Genomic DNA, 22578 nt, shown 5'->3' with positions numbered 1-22578 from the left:
CCGCGGCATACATCAGTACACCACGTAGCATTTTATTCAAATAAAGATTAACTTTTACAGTTTGTTAGCGAGCTATTCCCACGGTCTTCTTAAACCAAAACACTGTTTGTGGGCGGCAGCGACCAGTGTGAAACAGTTAAAAAAAAGTTGAGATTTTATTGAAATAAAGTGCAAGTGATGGATCATTTGTATGCCGAATTTTGAAGTGGGTCCTAATGATTTGTAAAAGGTCTTAATTCATCTGTTGCGAGATATGCATCTCTGCTGATGAGCACAGCTACATTAAATTGCCAGATTTTTGAATGGAGCTTGGCAAGACTGTCTCTCCATATAAGAGAACGGCAGGTATCAGGGCTAGGAGTGAAAGAATGGTAACAACGTTACACAAGGCAATGCTTGGGCAGTGTAATATTAGAATATACAATAATACTCCAAGTAAAAGGCAACATAATGAGACACAGAGTTAAAAAGAACAAGTTATTTGTTTAAAGCAAGCAGTCCTTTTCTCTGACTCACGTTGTTTTCTGTTTATGTACATAAGAGAACTTCACACCAAACTGCATCCCCAAATTTACCGGTTAAATGCCTCCTCACTCAAATGCAACCACACATTCTTCGCAGAACATGACTTGAAGACTTTTTCTTAATTTTTATTTTGGTATGCATCCAATCCACCAAGCTGCACTTTTGACAAAGACTTTTTGCCGTCCACCTGTCTTCTGCCTCTCTCTGTCTCTCTCTCTCGCTTTCTCTCAGGAAAGGGATGAGTGGAGAGGGATCCAGGAGAGGCTCATGGAGGGGAGGGAGAGGAGGAGGAAGCGGAGGATGGAGAGGAGGAGGAGAAGGGGGAAGCGGAGCATGGAGAGGAGGAGGTGGAAGCAGAGGATGGAGAGGAGGAGGAAGTTGGAGAGGAGGGGGAGGTTGGAGAGGAGGAGGGGAAAGGGGAGGATGGAGGGGTAGATCCTGGAGAGGTGGAGGAGGAGCAGCGGCAGCAGGAAGAGGAGGAGGAGGAGGGAGAGGTGGTGGAGGAGGAGTGGGAGTCAGCACTCAGAGGGGTGAGCTACACTCTCAAGTCACACTCTTCTATATTTGCTGTAGAATGAAAACCTCATGTCTCCAATAAGTCAACTTTGTTTTGAATGGGTTTCATACATGCTAGGATCATGGAATTTATTCAGAACATACAGGACCATGTCAATGTTCACATCAGTTAAAAAAAAATGGGGTTTCAATGTTTTTACATACTTATCAAACTCACCCCAAAATGGGCCATGAGAATATAAAATGGGTCGAAGTTGTGGAGAATCACAGGGCTACAAATTCTGCTGCATGTGGGAGAAAATCATTCATTTGAATAAATCTCAAAAATTAGCATCTCATCCCTGTCACATGCACAATTCTTGGAACATTTTAGCCACTGAAAAAGGAACTACATAGAAAAAGCTGTGTCCATATCTGTCACAATTTATACCACGATCGTAATGTTCTGTCTGTCTCTCTGTCCCTCTCTCTTTAGGTCTCTATCAGTCAACTCTAGACATACTGTGTCCCTACAAAGGGTGGGGCCTCTACTTTACTGAAGGTACACCTGTGTGTGTGTGTGTGTGTGTGTGTGTGTGTGTGTGTGTTTGTATCTACAGCGTTGTGTGTGTGTACGTTCAGCTTTGGTTCTACGTAGGGTTGATGATGATGATGATGATGATGATGATGATGATGACAATGATGCATACTGTAAATACTGCACATATTTAATGATGATGTGTCTGTCTGCATCTGTGTGGTGTGTGTGTGTGTGTGTGTGTGTGTGTTTGTGTGTGTGTGCAGGCTTCATAGAAAGTTCACCCTGTATGGAGAAGATCAAGGTGTTTGAAAAATATTTCACCTCTAAGATTCACCTTTATGACAAGGTTGGTCTCTGTTTGTTTACCTTTCAGTCTGATTACTACCTACTACCTGTCTGTCTGCCTGTCAGTCTGATTACCTATCTGTCTGTCTAGTTACCTGTCTACTTGATGGTCTGACTTACCTATCTGTCTGTCTGACTCAGTACATGTATGTATGTCTGTCTATCTGTCTGTACTCCTGTATCAAACGTTTTGACAACCTGACAGTCTGTCTCTTGGTCTGTATTCGTACTGGTTCAGTAGGAAAGATGTCAGTAGAATAGTTAATGACTCAGTAGTATAGTATAGCATTATAACATATGCAGTTTTGTGGACATTTGCCAATTGGTGGCTGCATTTTTCCAAAGTGCCTTTCAATACCATAAGTGCATACAATTTTAGTATGGATGGCCCCAGAGGAAATCAGTCATCTGCAGGACAACGTAAAAGAGAAGAGAAGACTAGTCTATTGTTGTCCTTTACACATTACCAGGCTGCTTGTGTGTGTGTGTGTGTGTGTGTGTGTGTGTGCATGCAGGATGAGATAGAACGTCAGGGCAGCGTGCTAGTGGATTACGGGAACCTGACTGGAAACTGGACGGTGTGTCGGGCGCTCCCCGAACTAACCACTCAGCTGAGGGAACAGCCAGAGATGATCCTCAACTGTTTGGGACTGGCCATTCACCAGGTAAACACAGACACACACACACACACACACACACACTTACAGTCGCTACCACCACTATGTTCTGCAAATTCTAGCCTTCCTGAACCTTTACATATAGACTCATAGTTTATATAGTAAAATAATCCTGGTGTGAGCCGTTGATTAATGAATGTTTAAACTGAAAATGTATACTTAAAACAATTAACATTATGCTTACACACAATATTTGTGAACATGAACTTTCTCCCATGCTAGAAGCTAGAGAACTAAAATTCTCGTCTGAAGTCAGTAAAAGAGACGAAGCATGGAACTGCTCCATTGAGAGAGTGAATAGGAGATTGACATTGTGGACCTGTGTGTGTGTGTGTGTGTGTGTGTGTGTGTGTGTTTTCAGGTGTTGACTACAGACCTAGAGAAACAGGCTGCTGAGCTGCAAGGGGAGGCGCTTCCTGTAGCTACACCAATCATCAATATACCTCACATCAGTGCTAGGTAAAACACACACACACACACAAAGCAATTAGCATACCTCACATCAACGCCAGGTGACACATAAACACGAGACCACAGATGACCAGGTGGAGAGTTGAAAGCAGAAAAGGTTTTCCACTGAAAATCCTCCTTTTTCCACTGAAAAGGTGTTATAACACACAAAAAAACCATCATAGCTCTCCAAAGACCAACCTGTGATGATTCCTTCTGCCAGGGAGAATGTGGAAAAATTATGCCATTTGAAAATGTTGACCATGTCTTGAAAAATTCTAATATTAAGATTTTTTTTGTCTCTCTAACCTTTTCCACCCATTCAGCCTTTACCACAAATGTTGCTAAACTTGTGACAGCCAGAGTAACATGGATTTCTGTAATCTCTGGCAAATTGCTGTGTCAAGACCTACTAACATTTCCACAAATGTTCCTTGTCAACATATGTGAGAAGAACGTTCAAATTCATTCTTTTTTTTATTCGACCTTTATTTAGTTCTTGGAAGACACAATGAGGGTTGGGACCCTCTTTTTCAATGGTGCCAAGGTGACAAATAAATAATCACATAGTTGGCAAAATGTATTTAAATTGGACCTATCCCAAAATAAGAGCTCCTCAGCATCTGAATAGAAACTTGTCAGCTGATATCAGGGACAGTTAAAGATGCGGTTATAACAAAGTACCTTCCTCTTTTAGCACCAGGTATAAATAGGCAAATTCCAGACAATTGACAAACTGAAATCGCTTAGCTTCAAGCTAAATTTTTCATCATCCAAAAGCAGCAACAGCAAGCAAGTAAGCTGGCTCTATTTTGTCCTTTGCCAGTTCATCAGAGGCAGTATTAATGGTTGTGAGAACAAACCTGGACTCTTTACCAGGAAAGTTAATCTGCCAATGTTAAGTATTACATCAATGAAGGTGACTTCTATCAACTTCTGTGTAACTCTCTTTCTGTCTCTTCCTCTCTCTCTCTCTCTCTTTGTCAAGGTTGTATAACTATGAACCGCTGACTGCGCTGCGGACTCTGCGTGCGAGTGTGTTCGGTCGGCTGGTGTGTGTGAGGGGTACAGTGGTCAGGGTGAGCAACATCAAACCTCTCTGCAGCAGACTGGCCTTCAGGTGCCTGGGATGCTCACACACACACTCTCTGCCGCTGCTGCATGGAAGATATACTGCACCCACCAAGGTATATATATACACACACACACACACTGCTCAAACACACACTCCCTGAGCCAGCCACATTGATGATGAGACAATGACAGTGCTACTTTATCATAGGCGTCATAAAATCTATATTTCCAAGTTAATTTTCAAGATAAATAAACACACAGCATCTCTTTTATACTCTGTGTGCTGCTGCTACAATGATAGTTTATCCAAGTTGTAATGCATATATACACACATACCCACTGTCTTTGGACACACACACACTCCCTGACATTACCAATGGTTTACTTAAGTTTACTTTTTAATTTTTGTATGTGTTTGTTCTCTCTTAGTGTGTCCAGCCCGAGTGTCGCAGTCGTTCCTTCACCCCCAACAGGAGTTCTCCTCTTACACACACTGTAGACTGGCAGACCATCAAGTAAGTGTACACACACATACATACACAGTATTGTACGTGGGTAAAAACATTTTTGTGTGTGAGCACATGCACAGAACATAGCTACGGGGGAAAACTGTGGCAAAGTATGGCCCACTGAAACCCTTCTAGCAGTGCTTTAATGATCAGTGCAAGCCGTTTTGAAGTTACCGAGGGCGGCCAGTTGGGGGCATCGACCAACTGAGAGTTCACACTATTCCACTTTTTTCAAACTGCCAGCACCTTTTGTACAAGATGACAATAAATGCTGTGTGGCTGGTGGAAAACAGACTTTGCCTGGCGTCTTTTTAGACAGAGCAGAGTGGTTTCTAAAGTTGAGAATGCAACTTTAAACTTTTTAGAAAGAGTCATCGTTTTAGAAAGAGTGCACATGATGTGGACTGCATTTTTGCGAGCCGACTACTCACAAGGAAGAAGAGGCAGGATTGAACTTTACGTAGGCAGCTGACAGTTTTTGACAACAACCAGAATGAAAATGTAGAAAAGTTGGTAGTAGCTGTTAGTCCTGTTATAAAGAGTCAGTATGGAGCACAGTGGCTTTGTTGCAGGAGTTTCTGTGGAGTGTTTGACAGTTAGACATAAGAAGTCCTATAGGCTGGTAATGGCAGCTGCTGTAGCTGGTTGTTAAGGAAACAAAATGCACGTCGCATGACCTGCGTTTTCATTATCAGCACAAAATGTGGTTGAGGCAGCACTTTTTCCTGCAAAAAAACAGAATAGTGTGAGCGCACCCCAACTTCTGTCAGGATATTTTCTGATGCAAAGATGCAGCCTGGCTCAAATCCTGACTCACACATACTGTATTCTGCTCTCCGTGCCGCCCCAGGGTGCAGGAGTTGATTGGTGGAGAGCAGAGGGAGGCTGGACGAATCCCACGCACCGTAGAGTGTCACCTGACCGCCGACCTGTGTGACAGCTGCGTCCCTGGAGACACTGTTACCGTGACGGGGATAGTTAGGGTTACCAGCGACGGTACGCACACACACACACACACACATTCTAATCAGGGTGGGATATTACCACCAGCCAAATACTGGTAAATTTTGTCAACTTTAGCAGTGACTAACCCTGGAGACACTACGACTATTGCTGGAATAATCAAGGTTATTAATGATATGTAAAAATATTCAGACACATACAGTATAAACTGTAAACCATATACAGTCAGTGGAAAAAATCTGGAAGGAGGAAATGAATGAGAAGTACTCTTCCCTCTCAACAACCACTGTCATGCTGCCGTTGAGCAAGGCATTTTACTAGGTAAATAATGGTTAAAAAACACATATACACTAATTACACATATTGACCATGTATGTTTTGTGTGCAGGCAGTTCCAGAGGAAAGAAGGACCAGTGTATGTTCCTCCTCTATATTGAAGCCAACTCAGTCAGCAATGCCAAAGGTATGTGCTCGTGTACATGTGCATGTGTATTTTTTTCAATTTAACTTGACGAATTGTGCCCCATAAAGTTTTAGTGTCCAGGTCAGTAAGGTTTTGTTTGTTTTGAATGTTTAGGTCAGCAGTCTCAGATGGGAGGTCAGGAGTCACGCGGCGGTCGGTCGGGGTCAGGGGGGGATCATTCTGGAGGGGAGGAGTTCACTCTGAAGGAGCTGTACGCCATCCAGGAAATCCAGTCACAGCCTGACCTGCTGAGACTCATAGTACAGTAAGATAGATACTACTGACAATATTACAGTAATATTACAGACATTGCTTACTCTACAACTGCTACTTTTAATATGACCACAACCAACACTACTACTACTACTAATAATAATAATAATATTAATGATAATAATAATTAGAGTTTGACCAAGATGGGTCCTTAAAGGCCAATGACACTATTTTTGGATTGAAGCTGCTAATAGCCAATAACAATAAATATCGATGTTGTCATGTGAAAACCTCTTGACTGCAATTGAAGGAATATTTAGTCCTCTATGGGTTAAGAAGTTTCTCTGACTTATTGGACTTATGAAATCCTTTCAAAACCAGTTGGATAAACTCAAAATTGCTTCATGGTGCGTCAAAGTCATGGAGCTAAAAACAAGGCTGTTTTTCTTAGTTCTTGAAAAATTGACGTTTTGGAGATACAAAGTTTTCACCCAACAACAACAACGATATATATTCATACATACTTTGGTGGAATCCAATGAAAATGTCACATTAGAATCACTTCATGTTAAGGACAATCAGTGTAGTACTGATCAATTCTGCAATAATTAAGTAATCAACCAAGCTCCATAATATCCATCTTATTGGAGGTGGATGACACTGACTGGTCAATATCCAATTTTTAAGAAAAGGCCAATACCAATTTTCTAGTCTAACCCTCATAGTAATCATAATGTAGTGTAGAGCTGTACATCATCCAAGAAATAGTAACACCCACAACTACTGAGGCTAATAATACAGTTAGATAATGTTATTAGTAGTAGTATTAGTAACTGATATAGTAGTATTGGTTATTGTCAATTTTGGTTGTGGTTTTTCTAAAACTAACAGCCTATTAGTGCTAATACTAGAAATGATTTGTAACACTGTACTAACACATAACAAGACATTATACTAAACACTCTCTTCTCCTTTTTCAGTTCTCTTTGTCCTGCCATCTACGGCCATCTGGTGAGTTGGGTGAAGCATTGCACATTAGGCGGGAGGAGATTACAAGTAGGATTTTCATTACAGATTACAGATGGATTTGATGTTACAGATAAATTGGGGGATTACGGGTTCCTCTTGATACACTGAGCAGTTGTCTCATTCATACCGGGCAAGCAGGGAATGTTTCCTGTAGTCTTGCTTTGTCAACAATGCTACAGTTTGCCTGTTACATTGATGTTCAGGATCAGTGTAAAATCTCGTAGATCAAACAGACCTATCTGCAGTCAATAGGGTCAGCAATGGTACACTGAGCTAAAATTGGTCTTTTTAAAGCCTAGATCTTCAGACAGTGAGCAAAAGTTAGGCTTTGAAACAGCCAACTTCAACCAACTGTCTCAGTACTTAGGCTCACTGCACCAGTTCTTAGGGTTGTAAAAGATTAAGTATCAGGGTAATGAGCTGAAGTGTTGTGTGTCCCTAGTTGGTGAAAGCTGCCCTGGCCTTGGCCTTATTTGGAGGCAGACAGAAACACACAGGTCGAAACAGCATCCCCGTCAGAGGAGACCCACACATCCTGGTGGTGGGAGACCCTGGACTGGGAAAGAGTCAGATGTTGCAGGTAACACTGAATACACACTGAACACTTTAAATAGAGCAAATCATTTCCGAGTGGGCATCCTTTACTGTTATTATGGGTTCAGCTGCAGCTCATACAGCACGTCATTCCTCAAGGGTATTATGACTTCTATGCAGTGATTACGTGTGTACTTGCTGAAGCCATATTTGTTCTCTGAACCAGTTTCAAAATGTAAATGTAGAAAAACCCACGTCTTTTGTGCGTGTGTGTGAATGTGTTCCTCTGTGGGTGTAGGCCGTTTGTAACGTGGCTCCCAGAGGAATCTATGTGTGTGGCAACAGCACCAGCACCTCAGGTAAACAGTAGTCTCTAAATTATGTATTATGATAATTACGGTGATTATGCTCTGCACGGATATATAGACCTGTTATGATATAATCGGGTTGGGAAATTAATAGCAGCCAACAGCCAAAAGCTGGTTAATTTCGACTGAGTGGCTGGTAAATCTTGCTATTCCACTAGCCACTTTGTTAGTAACCAACTATCGCCCAGATGTCCTTTTCTGTTTTAAAAGTTATAGTTCTATGGTGAAGTAATAAAAGTGGGTAATGAATCTTGGAATTCTCCAGCCACTGTGACCAAAAAGTTTGTTTCCTATCGTGCAATATGATAGTTTAGCCTCAGGATCTACAGTATGTCCATGCTTCACAAGGCTCAGAGCTTATTCCATGCATTTCCATCCTTCTCAGTACAACTGTCTCATGGTATGGGACACTCTCCCCTTTCACTAAATGTGAGGTCTTGTTGTCTCTCGTGTGTGCCAGTATCACCAAGACAAATTCCTAGAGTAATTTTTGTAGTTTACCAATAAATTGATTCCGGATATAATATATGAGGTTCTTTCTGTAGGACTGACAGTGAGTTTGTCCAGAGACCCAGGATCAGGGGATTATGCTTTGGAGGCTGGAGCTTTGGTGCTGGCTGACCAAGGTAGGAATGAGAACTAGGAGGTTTGTTTGGGTGTGTATGTGTCTGTCTGTCTGTCTGTCTGTCTGTATATTGATCTGTTGTGGTGATTTTGAGGTCCTCCCACCAGTCATGAATATTTTTATGAATTTGTCACACCAAGAGGACTTGGCATAATGTGATGCAAACTGAGCAGACCTACAGTCAGTGGTTACTGTGCTGGGACACTTGAGTTAGAGTTTGTCTTTGAATGGGGACTGTGGGTCTGTGTGTGTGAGAGAGAGATAAGAGAAGATACAAATGTTTGGGTTAGGCTAACTCATGTTAAAGCTACACTCTTATCAGCCTAAATCACAAAATGGGTATGAAACAGATTTCAGACCCCATAGATTCAATCTATTTACCCAAATTTAGTGTTGGTCATGGTCACTGGCTCTTTCTCATTCTCTCTATCTCATCCTCCTCCTCCCTCATTCTCTCCCTCTGTCTCTCTCTCTCTCTCTTTAGGTCTGTGCTGTATTGATGAGTTTGATAAGTTGGGCCAGCAGCAGCAGGCTCTGTTAGAAGCCATGGAGCAGCAGTCTGTGAGTCTGGCCAAGGCTGGAATAGTTTCCTCTCTGCCTGCCAGGACCTCAGTCATCGCTGCTGCCAACCCCAGTGGAGGACATTACAACAGAGGCAAGACGGTCTCTGAAAATCTAAAGTAAGTTAATTGAACAGTCAAGTTAATTAGCCAGTGAGTTAGCCTGTCAGTCAATCAGTTCAATAGTCAGTTATAGGTACTGATGACCCCACTGGAGGATATTACAACAGAGCCAAACTGTCTCTGAAAATCTAAGGCAAGTTAATTAGTCAGTCAGTGATTTCATTAGTCAGACAGTTTTTAGGTTGTCATTGGTTTCTTAGTTTGTCAGTGTGTTGCTCAGTCGTTTGTTTTCTAAGCTTGTCAATGTGTTAGTCAGTGGGGAAGACAACAACAGATGTGTTAACACTTCTGGACAGACAAATAGATAGATGCATATATGTGTGTTCATGTATGTTAGGTGTTTGATTTGTATTTATTGTTGTGTCTCTAGAATGGGCTCGGCTCTTCTCTCTCGTTTCGACGTGGTCTTCCTCCTCTTGGACATCCCGGAGGAGTCACATGACCGCCGCCTGTCAGAGCACGTCATGGCAACCAGGGCAGGAAGAGGCAGAACCAGCAGCGCCGTGGTTACCAGGGCCAGCAACAGCGAATTGGAGAGCTCCGTGCTGCTGGAGCACTCGGACACGCCCCTGTCCGAACGCCTGCAGGTTAAAAACGGACCATACATACCATCCACACTAGGACTGGTATCTGTAAAAAAACATAATCCGTTTGGTACACCACCCTCAATCCAGGATGTGTAAATGAACATCATGACAAGGCATTTGAAAAACCACAGGCTACTACCTAAATGACTCACTACCATTTCTTAATTTGGCACAGAGCTCAGAGGCAAAAAAGAAAGTGTATTTTCGTCTGCCACACAGCACAAAAGCATAGACTTATATGGCACTATATAATGCAGACAGTTAAAAGTTTTTGAATCCACATTGCTTCATAAAACAGTGTGTATTAACTGTGCTTACATGAGATTTGCATCGGCCACAAAAATCTAGATCGGAGCATTCCTACATGTACCTGTACTATATTTTATTATGTTTAGTGTCATGTGTACGTTTACTTTAGTAAACTTTAGACGCATGAATGTAAATCCAGATTAGGTTTGGCAAATATGTTACCATGAAGTCCCACTTCAGATAATTTTAGATGATATTATTATCTTGCGTTCCGACAACAGTGCTGTTTTGTTGTTAGTATGTGAGAGAAATTTGTCCTACAGGGAAACACTTTCTGCAGTTTCAGCTCCCCCTCTTCAAAAGCACTGCCAATGGCTTTTGATAGGAAAAAATATATATACATTTCATGTTATTTACAGTTTATTTATTATCTACTTCTCTTATTTATCTGCAAAACTGCATAAGTGGGTTTATAATGTGTTATGCATATCAGCAGATCTCTCCAGTTGAATGTCTGGACCCTGTAACAGCCTGTCTGTATAGGACATATGTCAGTCATGATAATGTTTGTATTGTGTCAGTGGTTCTCAACATGGGGTCCGCGGACCACCAGGGGTCCTTGAGGGGGTTACAGGGGGTCCCCAGCAAAATTCAGAATTGTTAAACTTCACCATTATTTAATTTACAAGAAGTTAATAAAATTGGCGTATGTAGAAGAAATGTAGACAAAATCGTATCTCACAATAAAAATATTCTCAGATTTGGGTCAAATGGGGGTCCGTGGGCCTAATTTGTACTACTGTACATTAGGGGTCCTTCATATGAAAAAGGTTGAGAATCAGTGGTGCACATTGCATTTATACCGTGTGTCTGTTTCCAGATCCCTGCAGGAGAATCTGTGGACCCCATTCCAGTGTGCTTGTTAAGGAAGTACATCAGCTACGCTCGTCAGTACGTCCATCCGTCTCTCTCTCCCGAAGCGGCGCGCACACTTCAGGACTTCTACCTGTCGCTGCGATCCCAGGCTCAGTCTGCCGACGCCACGCCCATCACCACACGCCAACTGGAGTCTCTAATCAGACTGTCTGAGGCAAGTTTCTATATATTCACCCATCGCACCTTTTACCACACGACAACTGGAGTCACTAGTAATAAAATAAATTATTGTGGAGTAACTTTCTAGATATTGTGATTATGATTATTAATCACGTTTATTAGTCCTACTTATTTTGGGAATAGAATAATTTCACTGCAGTTTTTGCGTCTTATCGCAACATCTTGCCTTGTTTCACCGACATTTTAAATGAAATGTTTTTATTTTGTGGCAGTATTTTACGGTTATCAATTGTAAAATCACAATATACGAATATACACGGTTAATTGTATACCTGTAGGTGAATCATAATCATTTATGTAAATCTGTCTATTTATCTGTCTTTCTCTCATTTAGGGCTGCACAATTAAACACGCTTCTTAGGTACTTAGAGGAGTATGCATTATTGGATAGAGCACCAGTAAATATACATATGCTCGCATGTCCAATCTTAACACAATCTAGCATCTCACTGGGACTAATCCTGTCTGTAAATCCTCAAAGACACACCCACAGACTTTGCCAGCGCTGACGAACACAGAAAGCCCAGCTCTTATTGAGGTGCTCCGTCCCAAGCACCTAAAAAAATCAAAATGGCTATGTTGACTATTGCAAATTTCCAAAGCCACTATTTTTCTTCAGAGGAGGTGTTCCTGGCAGCCTCTTATACCAGGTATTCTGGCACTGTGCAGAATCCCCGTCCCACAAATCAAGCTGCACATCAGAGAAACCCTTCATATAGAAACTGAGGAAATCCTGAAAGCCTTAAGAGAATTAGCTAACATCCCATTTTTTTCTTCTATAATTTTTAGGCTACTGCCAACTCCGTTTCAATCATAAATAGAAGTTTTTGAGTGTATATCAAAAGGAACCAATTTGCCACTACTACCGCAATACTTATGCCGTTGATTCTTTCTCTGTGTGTGTGTGTGTGTGTGTGTGTGTGTGCAGGCTAGAGCCAGGTTGGAGCTCAGAGAGACGGCTACCAAGAGTGACGCTGAAGACGTGGTGGAGATCATGAAACACAGGTAACACGCACAGGAGCGTCGCTGCAGTTTGTCACATCACAACTGTGTATATAATCTGGATCAGTGGCTTCGGGCTTCATTCTAAAACACTATATGCCAACTTTGGAAAAAAGTTCATCATTCGATATGTCTGAAATACAGATGATCAGGTCTGTAAAAGTGTTAGCGTTTTGTCAACCAAGAAGTTGAGCTACCTGCTATCCTTTAAAAAGTATCTTAGCTTGTTCTAATTTTGTGGGGAAGGTGTCGCTTTTTTCAAGTGGTTAATGGTTTAGAATTAAACTTTTCAGAATTTCAAATAAATAAATAAAATTAAATTAAAATTATATCCATAACTAGTCTGGCAGACCTATTCAGACGGTCAAGGAGATTTAGATTCGCAGCTAGTCTACATTTCTTTCTCTATATACATAGTCTGGTTCATACCTAGTGAGTGTTTCCCTCTCTGTGTTTATCTACCTGAGTGTATCCCGCTGTGCAGTTGGCAAACACCTATTCACTGAGCCTAGGAACTTTAAATTCCACACTCCAACACTGTCTGTGTTTCTGTTTTTAGCCTGGCAGACACCTACACCTACCTCTGTTGTCTGTTGTTTTTCTCTGTCTGTCTGTCTCTTGCCATCTGTCTTCATATTTTTATAGTCTTGCTGATACCTTTTCAGGCAGCCTAGGGCGGCTAGATTTATATCTGCTCAGTTCAGCTCAGTCCTCCCAGAGATTAGAATAAATCCTGCAATGTATTTGCAGTAAACAAACAAAAAAAAACATATAGGACACATTGCAACACACTACTACAAGACGACATTTACATACAACCATGTGTTTTCACGTGTTTCTAGTAGGGCTGTACAATTAATTATGTGCATTCATTTATCATGATTTTATCTTCCACAGTTAATAGAATTTTGGCATATCAGCAGTATTGAAACATTTTGTTTACACATACATTAATGGGAGAATGTGTGAAACTGCAAATGTGAACAGTCAATAAATAAAGGTTAAAACAAAATAAAGAATGTGTGCTGGTGCTGATAGATCATGCAAAAACTGCAGTACCATGAAATATCATAATATTGCTTCTCAAATCATCAAGACCAATTCTCAAGATTAATCATTTTGATCACATCGCCTAGTAACACAATCAAGATCATCATTTTAACCAGAACTGGTTTACAGTCTATCTGTTAACCCTTAAGATGTCAGGGGATCTATGTGTAAACAGTGTGTGTCTGGGTGTGTTTTCCAGTCTGGCTGATACCTATTCAGACGGTCTGGGCAGTCTGGACTTCCAGCGCTCTCAGTTGGGGTCGGGCATGAGTCAGCGCAGCGCTGCGAAGCGACTGGTCAACGCGCTGCACGCACACGCTCAGAGGACCAATCAGAAGACGTTTGACCTACAGCTGCTCCGCTCCGTGGCCGACGCACTGAACATACAGGTGACAAACTGAGACACACTGAAATACACATGCACACACACACAAATGTGCTTGTTATGATATTTTAGGTGTTTTCTTTTAGGTTTTTTAGGTTTTTTCCTTGTGTGTCTTGTATGTTTATGTGGCTCTGTGTTAAGTATGAATTGTGATGTGAAAACTGTGCAGCAGTGTCTCTCCCATCAAGACAATTTAAATGTAAACCTTGAACCTTAACCTTAGATTTAATATACAGGTAACAACACTGAGACACACTGAAATACACACACACATACACACACACACACACCTGGCAGAGAGAGACTTAATATACAGGTGACAACACTGAAGCACACTGAAATACAACACTACACACACTAAAAGCAAAAATACTGTGTGTGTGTGTGTTTATTTATTCATTCATTTATTCCTTCCAGGTGATGGACTTTGAAGGTCTGGTCAGCTCCCTGAATGAACAGGGTTTCCTACTGAAGAGGGGAGCCAAGCTGTACCAGCTACAGACCATCTGACTACTGACACTGCGACAGACACAGACAGCTGCTCCTAACTACAGACCTTACAACAAGGCAGGTTTTCAGACTGAATGAACAGTTTCCCGTTTTAGAAAAGAAACAAACTTTATGTGGTACAGACGATCCACAGGCCACTGACTTATGAAACTACAGACCTTCAGACTAGAAAAGAGGTGACAGACTATACCAACTACAGACTGTCTTGATTACTGACACAAACAGTATAGACTGTCTAACTCTCTATGGGACCTTACATCAAGCTCTCTGAAGATGTGATTCTGACAGTTTTTGTTTGATTGAAGCAAATTGTGTTATCCTTGAATGCTGCTTTAAATGAGTTTTTTTTTTTTTTTGTCATTTTCTATTTTATTGTTGGTCTTTGAAGATTTGCTGAACTTATGACAGAAGAGGAGCAGGTGCTGGATTTGTTGAGTTTAAACTTGTTGTAAACATGTTTATTGAATGACATGAGTGTTATTAATGCTGAATATTATTCTATTCTTCTGTACAATATTGTATCATAAACTGTGTTTTCCATACAGGTGACCTTGCACTAGAAATATAACACTGTAAATACTTTACAAAATAAATAAACAACTTATTTGTATGGCATTACGGTAATCGTTGTTATAAAAGAAGATTTTTAATACGTTAAATATATTGAATTTTATACTAACCAGAAAGCTGTGGCTGTTACTTATAAGTTATGTCTTTTATCGGTTTCTTTTTTCTGCTTTACTCTGTTTGTCTTTGCATTCTGCGTATATGTTTTTATATTTACATTTATACTATAGTAGCCTATAAACAAACTGGCTTTAAAAACCTTTCAAAATAAAGTCCTTGTTGACGACAGAAAAAAACGACTGTAGTTGCTGACAATGGCAATTTTACGACGTCGTAACGTGTACACGTATCAGAATACGGCAACATGGCAGCCTGCTGTCTCGAGCTGCTGTTCGTTCGGTCCTGAACGTCAGAAACGAAACCTTCAACATGAAAACGGGAACGGACAGCACGAGACCAGCAGGTCGGTAACGGAGGGGTTGAGATGTTGTTTCTGTGTTTTAGGAAGAGTCACGTGTCGCTGTGTTCGCGCGGCGTTCGGTGTTTGGTGGCCGCCCGCTCCGCGAGTGTGTGTCGGCTCGAGCCTGCGTCATGGCGGAATAGACACACACCTGTTACCGAGTGCCCGCGACTGAAACAATCCGTGCCGAGCGGCTCGTGGCTCTTCAGACTCAAACTACGGAGTTCCGCGTGCGCGGACAGCCGCGGCTCGTGCTGGAGCGGAATCATCCCAGAGGTCACACCGAGATCCTGGCACGCGCACGGAACCTTATCCCTTCACCGGGGAGGTCACGGGAGGTCGGTAGCCAGCTTCCGCTCTCTGCTGTCCCCCGGGGCGCGCGGGCTGTGCAGCGGAAAGCCCCAGGAGCCTCCCGAGGGCTCGCCGGCAGCGGACCGCAGTGAAGCCGGTTCGGTACCGGGACAGGGGCTGTTTAAATTCAAAGAGCTGGTAGGTAAACAGCTGACTGCCTCTCTGTCTGCCTGTCTGTTTACCTGTCTATCTGTTTATATGAGTGTGTACAGAAGATAGACAGAAGGATAGGTGAATTATATTCTCACAACCATTAATACATACACACACCTCTTATGTGTGTGTTTGGTTTTAGAGATACTGATGTAGTGGTAAATAAAAAGGTGGGTAAACTGACCCTAACCCTAATCCTCCAGTCAGTGATAAGGCAGCACAACCATCAGTAGCCTATAAACAAAAATCAATAAGATTTGCAGAAATTAATTCATTTATGTTGCTTTTTTCCCCTCAAAAGACCATATCTTGATATTACTTAGATCTGTTTGATAGTACTAACGATGATGTGTAGGCCTACTATGAAGATTAGGTGAAAAAGATTTATGCCAGCCTAAAAAGGTTCAATCAAAGGACGTGCTATTTTTTGACAAATCTGTGTCTTCTTTGAGACAACATCAACACAACATATGTTAATGGAAATACATTTTAACACCACATTATGTTGTTTAACATTTCTTGTGTTGAAAAGTAACACAAATCTGTCCCAAGAAGACACACAGACATGTTAAAAATGGCACTTTTTTTTTTAAAAAGTGTGGTTAAACTGTTTAGGTGGGTTGGGTTTACCCTGCAGTAGGCTACATCCCTGTCACTGACACAATAGTTTTGAGCCAATATTATAATTTTTTTGTTATATTTTGATTTGTAAAAGGAATAAAAATGAGAGAAAGGGGCATTTTCTTTGCCCCCTAATAAATGTCTCAACAGCAAAATGTATTGCTGTAGTGAAAGCTGTTGTGTTTGTGTGATGATTGTATTTTTGTTGTCCCTGGTAAAATCAGACAAGCTTACAAAGACTTTAGGGAGTCTTTAGGGAGATTTTATAAGACCGAATGTAGTTTGATTCAGTCAGTGTGTATTCAACATTACGACTGCGTATGTATGGCTGTGTAAAGGCCATTATGAATCGTTATCTTTCTCTCTGTCTCTGTATTAACTGATGAATGTAATCTGTTTTCTGCAGTATGAGAACCCATGGACGATACCTAACCTGTTGTGCGTGTGTCGGATTGTGTTGGCTCCGTTCCTGGGTCACCTGATCATCCAGCAGCACTTTCACCTCAGTCTGGCTCTGTTCGCACTTGCTGGAGCTACTGACCTGGTAATACACACTCTGACACACACAGACACATACTAAAACACTTATTATTATTATTTCATCTCTATTCATCTATTCAGCATGGGGAATTTCTTCACGATTCAGATGCTTTTGGCTTGAGAAGGTCGTCACATTGAAACTATGAAGTGATGGAGAATGAATGCTCTTTTAGTAGCAGTTGCTCTATACATTTTGAACTGACTGAATGTCAAGTGAATGGCATGCAACCCTGCTATGTAGACACTAAAATACCCACATTAAAATAATTATCATACATAGCCAAACAATAATATAGTTCTTTAGTCGCTGTACAAAGTTTCTACTAGCCGGAGGAATTGAGCTGGAAACAGTTTCAGTACTTTGCAAAAGTCTTAGGCACATGTAAAAAACATTCTGTAAAGCGAAGATGCTTTCAAAAATAATGAAATGAAAAGTTTCTAAATATAAAAAAACAATACTATAAAGAGCAGTCTACTGACACACTAATGCAGAAAACAAATAAACATCTATGTCAAAATTTATATAAAAAAATCTAGGGTGCCTAAGACTTTTGCACAGTACTGCACATATACACACAGAGGAGCCTGATAGGTGCATTGGTTTACAAAAATTCAGTATTATAGTATTTGAGTCCGGCCTCGGTCATGAGTCTGGAAGCACTTTTTTGACGTCTTGGACTTGGATGTTGAGCCAACTTTTTCCTGTCTGTCTATAAATATTTAAAAAATGGCTAAATTTGTTCATATTTTGTTTATTTTCTCCCCAGCACTGCAACCAATTTAAAGGTTTAACCTGTAAAAACCTGTATGTGAAATGGTCCTCAAACGTCTGTGTCATTGTTTAGTTGGATGTCGAAGCGTATATAGACAGAGTGGATTTGCAGGTCGATCTCCATTTCTGTTCATCCTTAAGAACCTCCTTAATCATTATTGTTTTCACCCGGAAAGAGGTCTACAGTGTTTATCGCCTGTTTTGGACTTGATTTGTTCTGGCCTTGGAATTGGCTCGGACTCAACTAAGGGGGTCTTGAAACTACAGCCCTGCAAATATTATTGTCTGACGTTTGCTTGTCAGAGATAATATCAATATCAGCATGTTTTCCACCAATAATGCCCTGATAACTTTAGCACAGTGGACATTTCAACACAGTCAATTATAACAAAACTTTGATAATCACATTTACCCTAGACCTTTGGGAAAAAAGCTGTTGTAAACAAAATCTCTGATGTCTCTGTCTCTCTCTCTCTCAGTTAGACGGCTACATCGCCAGAACATGGCCCAATCAGAAGTCGGCGTTGGGCAGTGCTCTCGACCCATTGGCTGATAAGATCCTCATCAGCATTTTATATGTCAGCCTCACCTATGCTCAACTTATACCAGGTATAAGTGACTGTGTGTGTGTTGTTTTGTTTTTTTGCTCTTATACTCCGAGCCCAATGTGTAATAACACAATAAGTTAAAAGTGGAGATTGTTAGCTGTAATCTGCAGGTATTTTCCACATTGGATGAGCCATTAAAGAGCCACTTGTTTTTTCACCCTATTGTATTTCACCGGACAGTTCTAGTGATGATAATATAATATTACGCGGTTATTTATGATTCATTTTCTGTGTTTCAGCTCCATTGACAGCTCTGGTGATTTGCAGAGACATTGGTTTGATAGCTGCTGTCTTCTGGGTTAGATACAAGACTGTACCTCCACCGGTAAGTCATATATATGTATATGTACATATGCACTCATTATATATGCACACACACACTGCTGTATTCTGGGTCAGCCACAAGACTGAACCACCTCTGATAAGACACACACACACTCACTTCAAACATACACTATACAAGCTCAAGTTAAACTAGTCAAATTTTCTGCTTTTTAGTAAAAATTTGAATACCATAACCTTCAACTGTTTGGTACAAGACCTGTCAAAACTATGTAACAGTGTAATTTGACTCTGGATTCCCACAAGCGTTATTCTTTGCATTCTGATATTTCCATGTTAACCATCATGTCTGTGGGAAGAAAATGAAAATACTTTTAAAATCTCTCTGTCTCTCCCTCTATCTGAATTTCTCTGCAGGTGACCCTCAGTAAGTTTTTTAACCCCTGCTACACCACAGCCCAGCTCAAACCCACGCTCTTCAGCAAGGTGAGACACACACACACACACACACACTCACACTCTCACACACACACACACAGCCGCCCACCAACCCTATACTCCGCTTTGAATATCATTTCGATTTGTGCTTTGCTAGAGTGGAGATTTAGCAAGAACACAGCCTTCCCGAACAGGAGATAATTTTGGATCAACTATCATTTTTTCTGTTAACTGAAACATCGAAAAAGATGGTGCATGGGGCAAAAAAAATTACAGATAAAAATTCAGAATGTCAATCTCCATTCTGCTTTCTTTAGAACCACCCAGGATCAATTTTCTGTTCGATATCAAGGACAGCTTCTATGGAATAGTCTGCCAAACCCCATAAAAAAATAGTTCATCTGAATCTTTGTTTAAAAGTAAGATGAAAGCTATCCTAATCAAGCAATATCGTCTTTAAATAATCCATGTACTTTTTTCCTATTTTCTGTTATCATTATTAGTCATAGTATTCATTTTCTTAATATAGTCTTATACCCAGTTGTATTAGTATTTCAGTTATTGCATTTTAATGTATTATGATGTTTTTTATGCCTCTGCGCCGGCGACAGCCGTGGCCGAAGGCATTATGTTTTCGGGTTGTCCGTCCATCCGTCCGTACGTCCCATTCTCGTGAACGCAATATCTCAGGAACGCCTTGAGGGAATTTATTCAAATTTGGCACAAACGTCCACTTGGACTCAAGGATGAACTGAATAGAATTTGGTGGTCAAAGGTCAAGGTCACTGTGACCTCACAAAAGACGTTTTTGGCCATAACTCAACAATTAATATGCTAATTATGACAAAATTTCACACAAATGTCTAATAGGATAAAATGATGAAGTGATGACATTTCATATCCAAAAGTTCAAAGGTCAACTTCACTGTGACATCATAATGTTTTGCTTACCACTGTAGCTGAGAAAACGATCTTGGGTCATTCTACAAAAACGGTGGAAGTGCTGTCACTTACTTTTGGAGACACCAAAATCCTTTAAGTTGACCTAATAATCACATTAATTATATATGTTCAATAAATAAAGACTGTCCTTGCAATGATAAAAAAAAAAGTTTATTGGCGGAGGCATACAACCGCGAGGCGGTTATTTCTAGTTTTAGTGTTGTCTTTTCCTAGGGGAAGTTTGACTTTGTAGAATACAATCCTGGGGAATCTGGTACACAGTAATATTGGTGGTAGGCAGGAGCAATTTATGGACTAATTGTAAAAAAAAGTTTTGTTTTTGTTCCTTGAACCAGGTACAACCCCTGTCACATGCTCAACAGGTTTCAAAATTGTATTAACCCCAAAATAATGAGCTAAATTAAAGTAGTAAATTAAAGTATTCTGGTAGAGAAGCAGGCAGCCTGCAAATGTGAAAGGCTTCAGTGCCTTTACCTTAATGTTTTTCTCATTAGTGTCGTCTAAACCAGCCATACCAACCAACTTAATGTCTGTGTGTGTGTGTGTGTGTGTGTGTGTGTGTGTGTGTGTGTGTGTGTGTGTGTGTGTGTGTGTAGGTGAACACGGCCATCCAGCTCCTTCTGGTAGCAGCTTCCCTGGCGGCCCCAGTCTTCCAATATACAGACAGTGTGCTGTTGCAGTGCCTATGGTAAAACACATTACATTACATATTACATATACTGTACATAAACATACTCACAGTTAGCCTCTCCAGTCTGTCACTATGGTAACGACCACAATTCCTCCACTTTCTTTTTGATAATTTACCCTGCTGTGATTGCACTTAGTCTTAATTACCTCTGCCAAGGAGGTAATGTTTTCGCCTGCGTGTTTGTCCGTCCGTTTGTTAGCAGGATATCTCAAAAAGTTGGGCACAGATTTGCACAAAACTTGGTATGAAGGTTGGTTATGGGCCAAGGAAGAACTGATTAACTTTTTATGTCGATTGGCCAAAAGGGGGCGTGGTGGTGGGTGTGGAATATCACCAAAAGTTGCATAACTGCCTTGCGGGGTGTTGTCAGGCATGGCGGAGGTCTGTGCTCTACTGAGCACATTTTCTAGTATTCTTTATTTTTTTAGCATATTTGTTGCAACAGAAACAAAAGGTTGTATCTCTGACAAGTAGATGAATAACTGTTGATCCAGCATCCATTGCAGACCACCATTTGCTGAAATATGCCACGTTCCCAGGCACTTTATAGAGACCGGCTGTTATTTGGAATTCTGTATTTATTGTAAGTTCAATGTCGTCAGCAACTGCCGTGTTTGGGGAGGAATTATAACATTGATATTAGATACTAGCATTTAGAAGTAGAGGGCTTTCAGATGATGTAACTCTCCCTTTGGCGGCCATATTGGAGGTCCACAGCTCTTGAGCAACAATAGCTGTCAACAGCTGATTGGAATTCTGTCTCAACAGACCTGAATAGACATGTTTAATTTCTGCGCTCTTGACTGGGAACTGAGCATTTAGCTACCAATACATCTGATCAATTTTGGGTTAAATTTGGAAACCAATCTATCATCAGACCATTCAGGTTTACTTGGCATTACTGAATGGACCTATACCCACACCACAACAATCTTCTTCAGCTGTCTTTTTTTTCGGTTGTTATATATTTAGACATTATTTGCGCACAGCTAATTGTCAGAGTTGTCACAGCCTCAGTATCTGCTTTGACTGAGTTTCCACCTACAAGTGGACAAGCTTTGGAGGATAATTGATAATTCCTCACATGACACATGCTTGTTTAAATTATATAATGTTTTGCATCGTAGGTACGTTACAGCAGTGACTACAGCAGCATCAGGCTACAGCTACTGGCACTACGGCCGCAAGACTGTCCAGGTGCTGAACACCAAATCACCATGACAACCACACCAGGAGACACCCAGAAAGCGTAACAAAGGCACCGAACAGCCACTGCAGTCACACTATGGAGCCATGGCAAATGCCGGAAGGAAGGACGTACGGCCGTCTGGAGCCCTGACACCAAGTAGTCGTGACAACCACATTGAGTCGCCATGACAATGACACACGGCAACCACGGCAACAAATGGTATACTGCAGCACTACAGAAACAACTTACAGCTCTGCCACTGGACTGGCTCTGGACTAGAGACACATACACACAGATACAAACAGCAAACACACACACACACGTCAAGCAGTCTGCAGGAGCTTCTATTGTTTTTTTCTTTCTTTTTCAATCCAGAGGTTGCTATGCCAACCTAATCATTGTCAAATGATTGTCATTTTTGTAAACCAATGATTTATGATTAAAACAAAAAGAATCTCCTTTGGTGTATACACTGTGTGTTTATCTGCCTGCGTGTGTGCGTGTGTGTGTGTGTGTGTGTGTAAAGGGTGAGATTTCTACAGGAAAAGAA

The 22578-nt window shown here is 41.0% G+C and overlaps 2 protein-coding genes across 2 annotated transcripts; both read left to right on the top strand.

The window, feature by feature from the left end:
* Nucleotides 1–763: 763 nt before the first annotated feature.
* Nucleotides 764–14920, top strand: mcm8 (minichromosome maintenance 8 homologous recombination repair factor). The gene is made up of 20 exons (XM_078288851.1): nucleotides 764–1055; nucleotides 1517–1582; nucleotides 1825–1907; nucleotides 2422–2571; nucleotides 2945–3042; nucleotides 4022–4220; nucleotides 4537–4622; nucleotides 5467–5612; nucleotides 5968–6042; nucleotides 6157–6307; nucleotides 7236–7266; nucleotides 7727–7864; nucleotides 8117–8177; nucleotides 8732–8812; nucleotides 9296–9491; nucleotides 9865–10081; nucleotides 11211–11420; nucleotides 12375–12451; nucleotides 13698–13887; nucleotides 14301–14920. The coding sequence occupies exons 1-20, from the start codon at nucleotides 764–766 to the stop codon at nucleotides 14391–14393; spliced, it is 2640 nt and encodes an 879-aa protein (XP_078144977.1). The 3' UTR covers nucleotides 14394–14920.
* Nucleotides 14921–15325: 405 nt separating this feature from the next.
* crls1 (cardiolipin synthase 1) lies at nucleotides 15326–22486 on the top strand. Its single transcript, XM_071909198.2, has 7 exons — nucleotides 15326–15909; nucleotides 16952–17089; nucleotides 18337–18466; nucleotides 18705–18790; nucleotides 19165–19233; nucleotides 20745–20836; nucleotides 21967–22486. Exons 1-7 carry the CDS (start codon nucleotides 15445–15447, stop codon nucleotides 22058–22060), a joined length of 1074 nt encoding a protein of 357 aa, XP_071765299.2. The 5' UTR covers nucleotides 15326–15444; the 3' UTR covers nucleotides 22061–22486.
* The last annotated feature ends 92 nt before the right edge of the window (nucleotides 22487–22578 follow it).

The sequence above is a fragment of the Centroberyx gerrardi genome, chromosome 15 (assembly GCF_048128805.1).
Source record: "Centroberyx gerrardi isolate f3 chromosome 15, fCenGer3.hap1.cur.20231027, whole genome shotgun sequence".
NCBI lineage: Eukaryota > Metazoa > Chordata > Actinopteri > Beryciformes > Berycidae > Centroberyx > Centroberyx gerrardi.
Note: the sequence above shows the minus strand (reverse complement) of the source record. Positions and strands in the feature narration are given on the sequence as shown.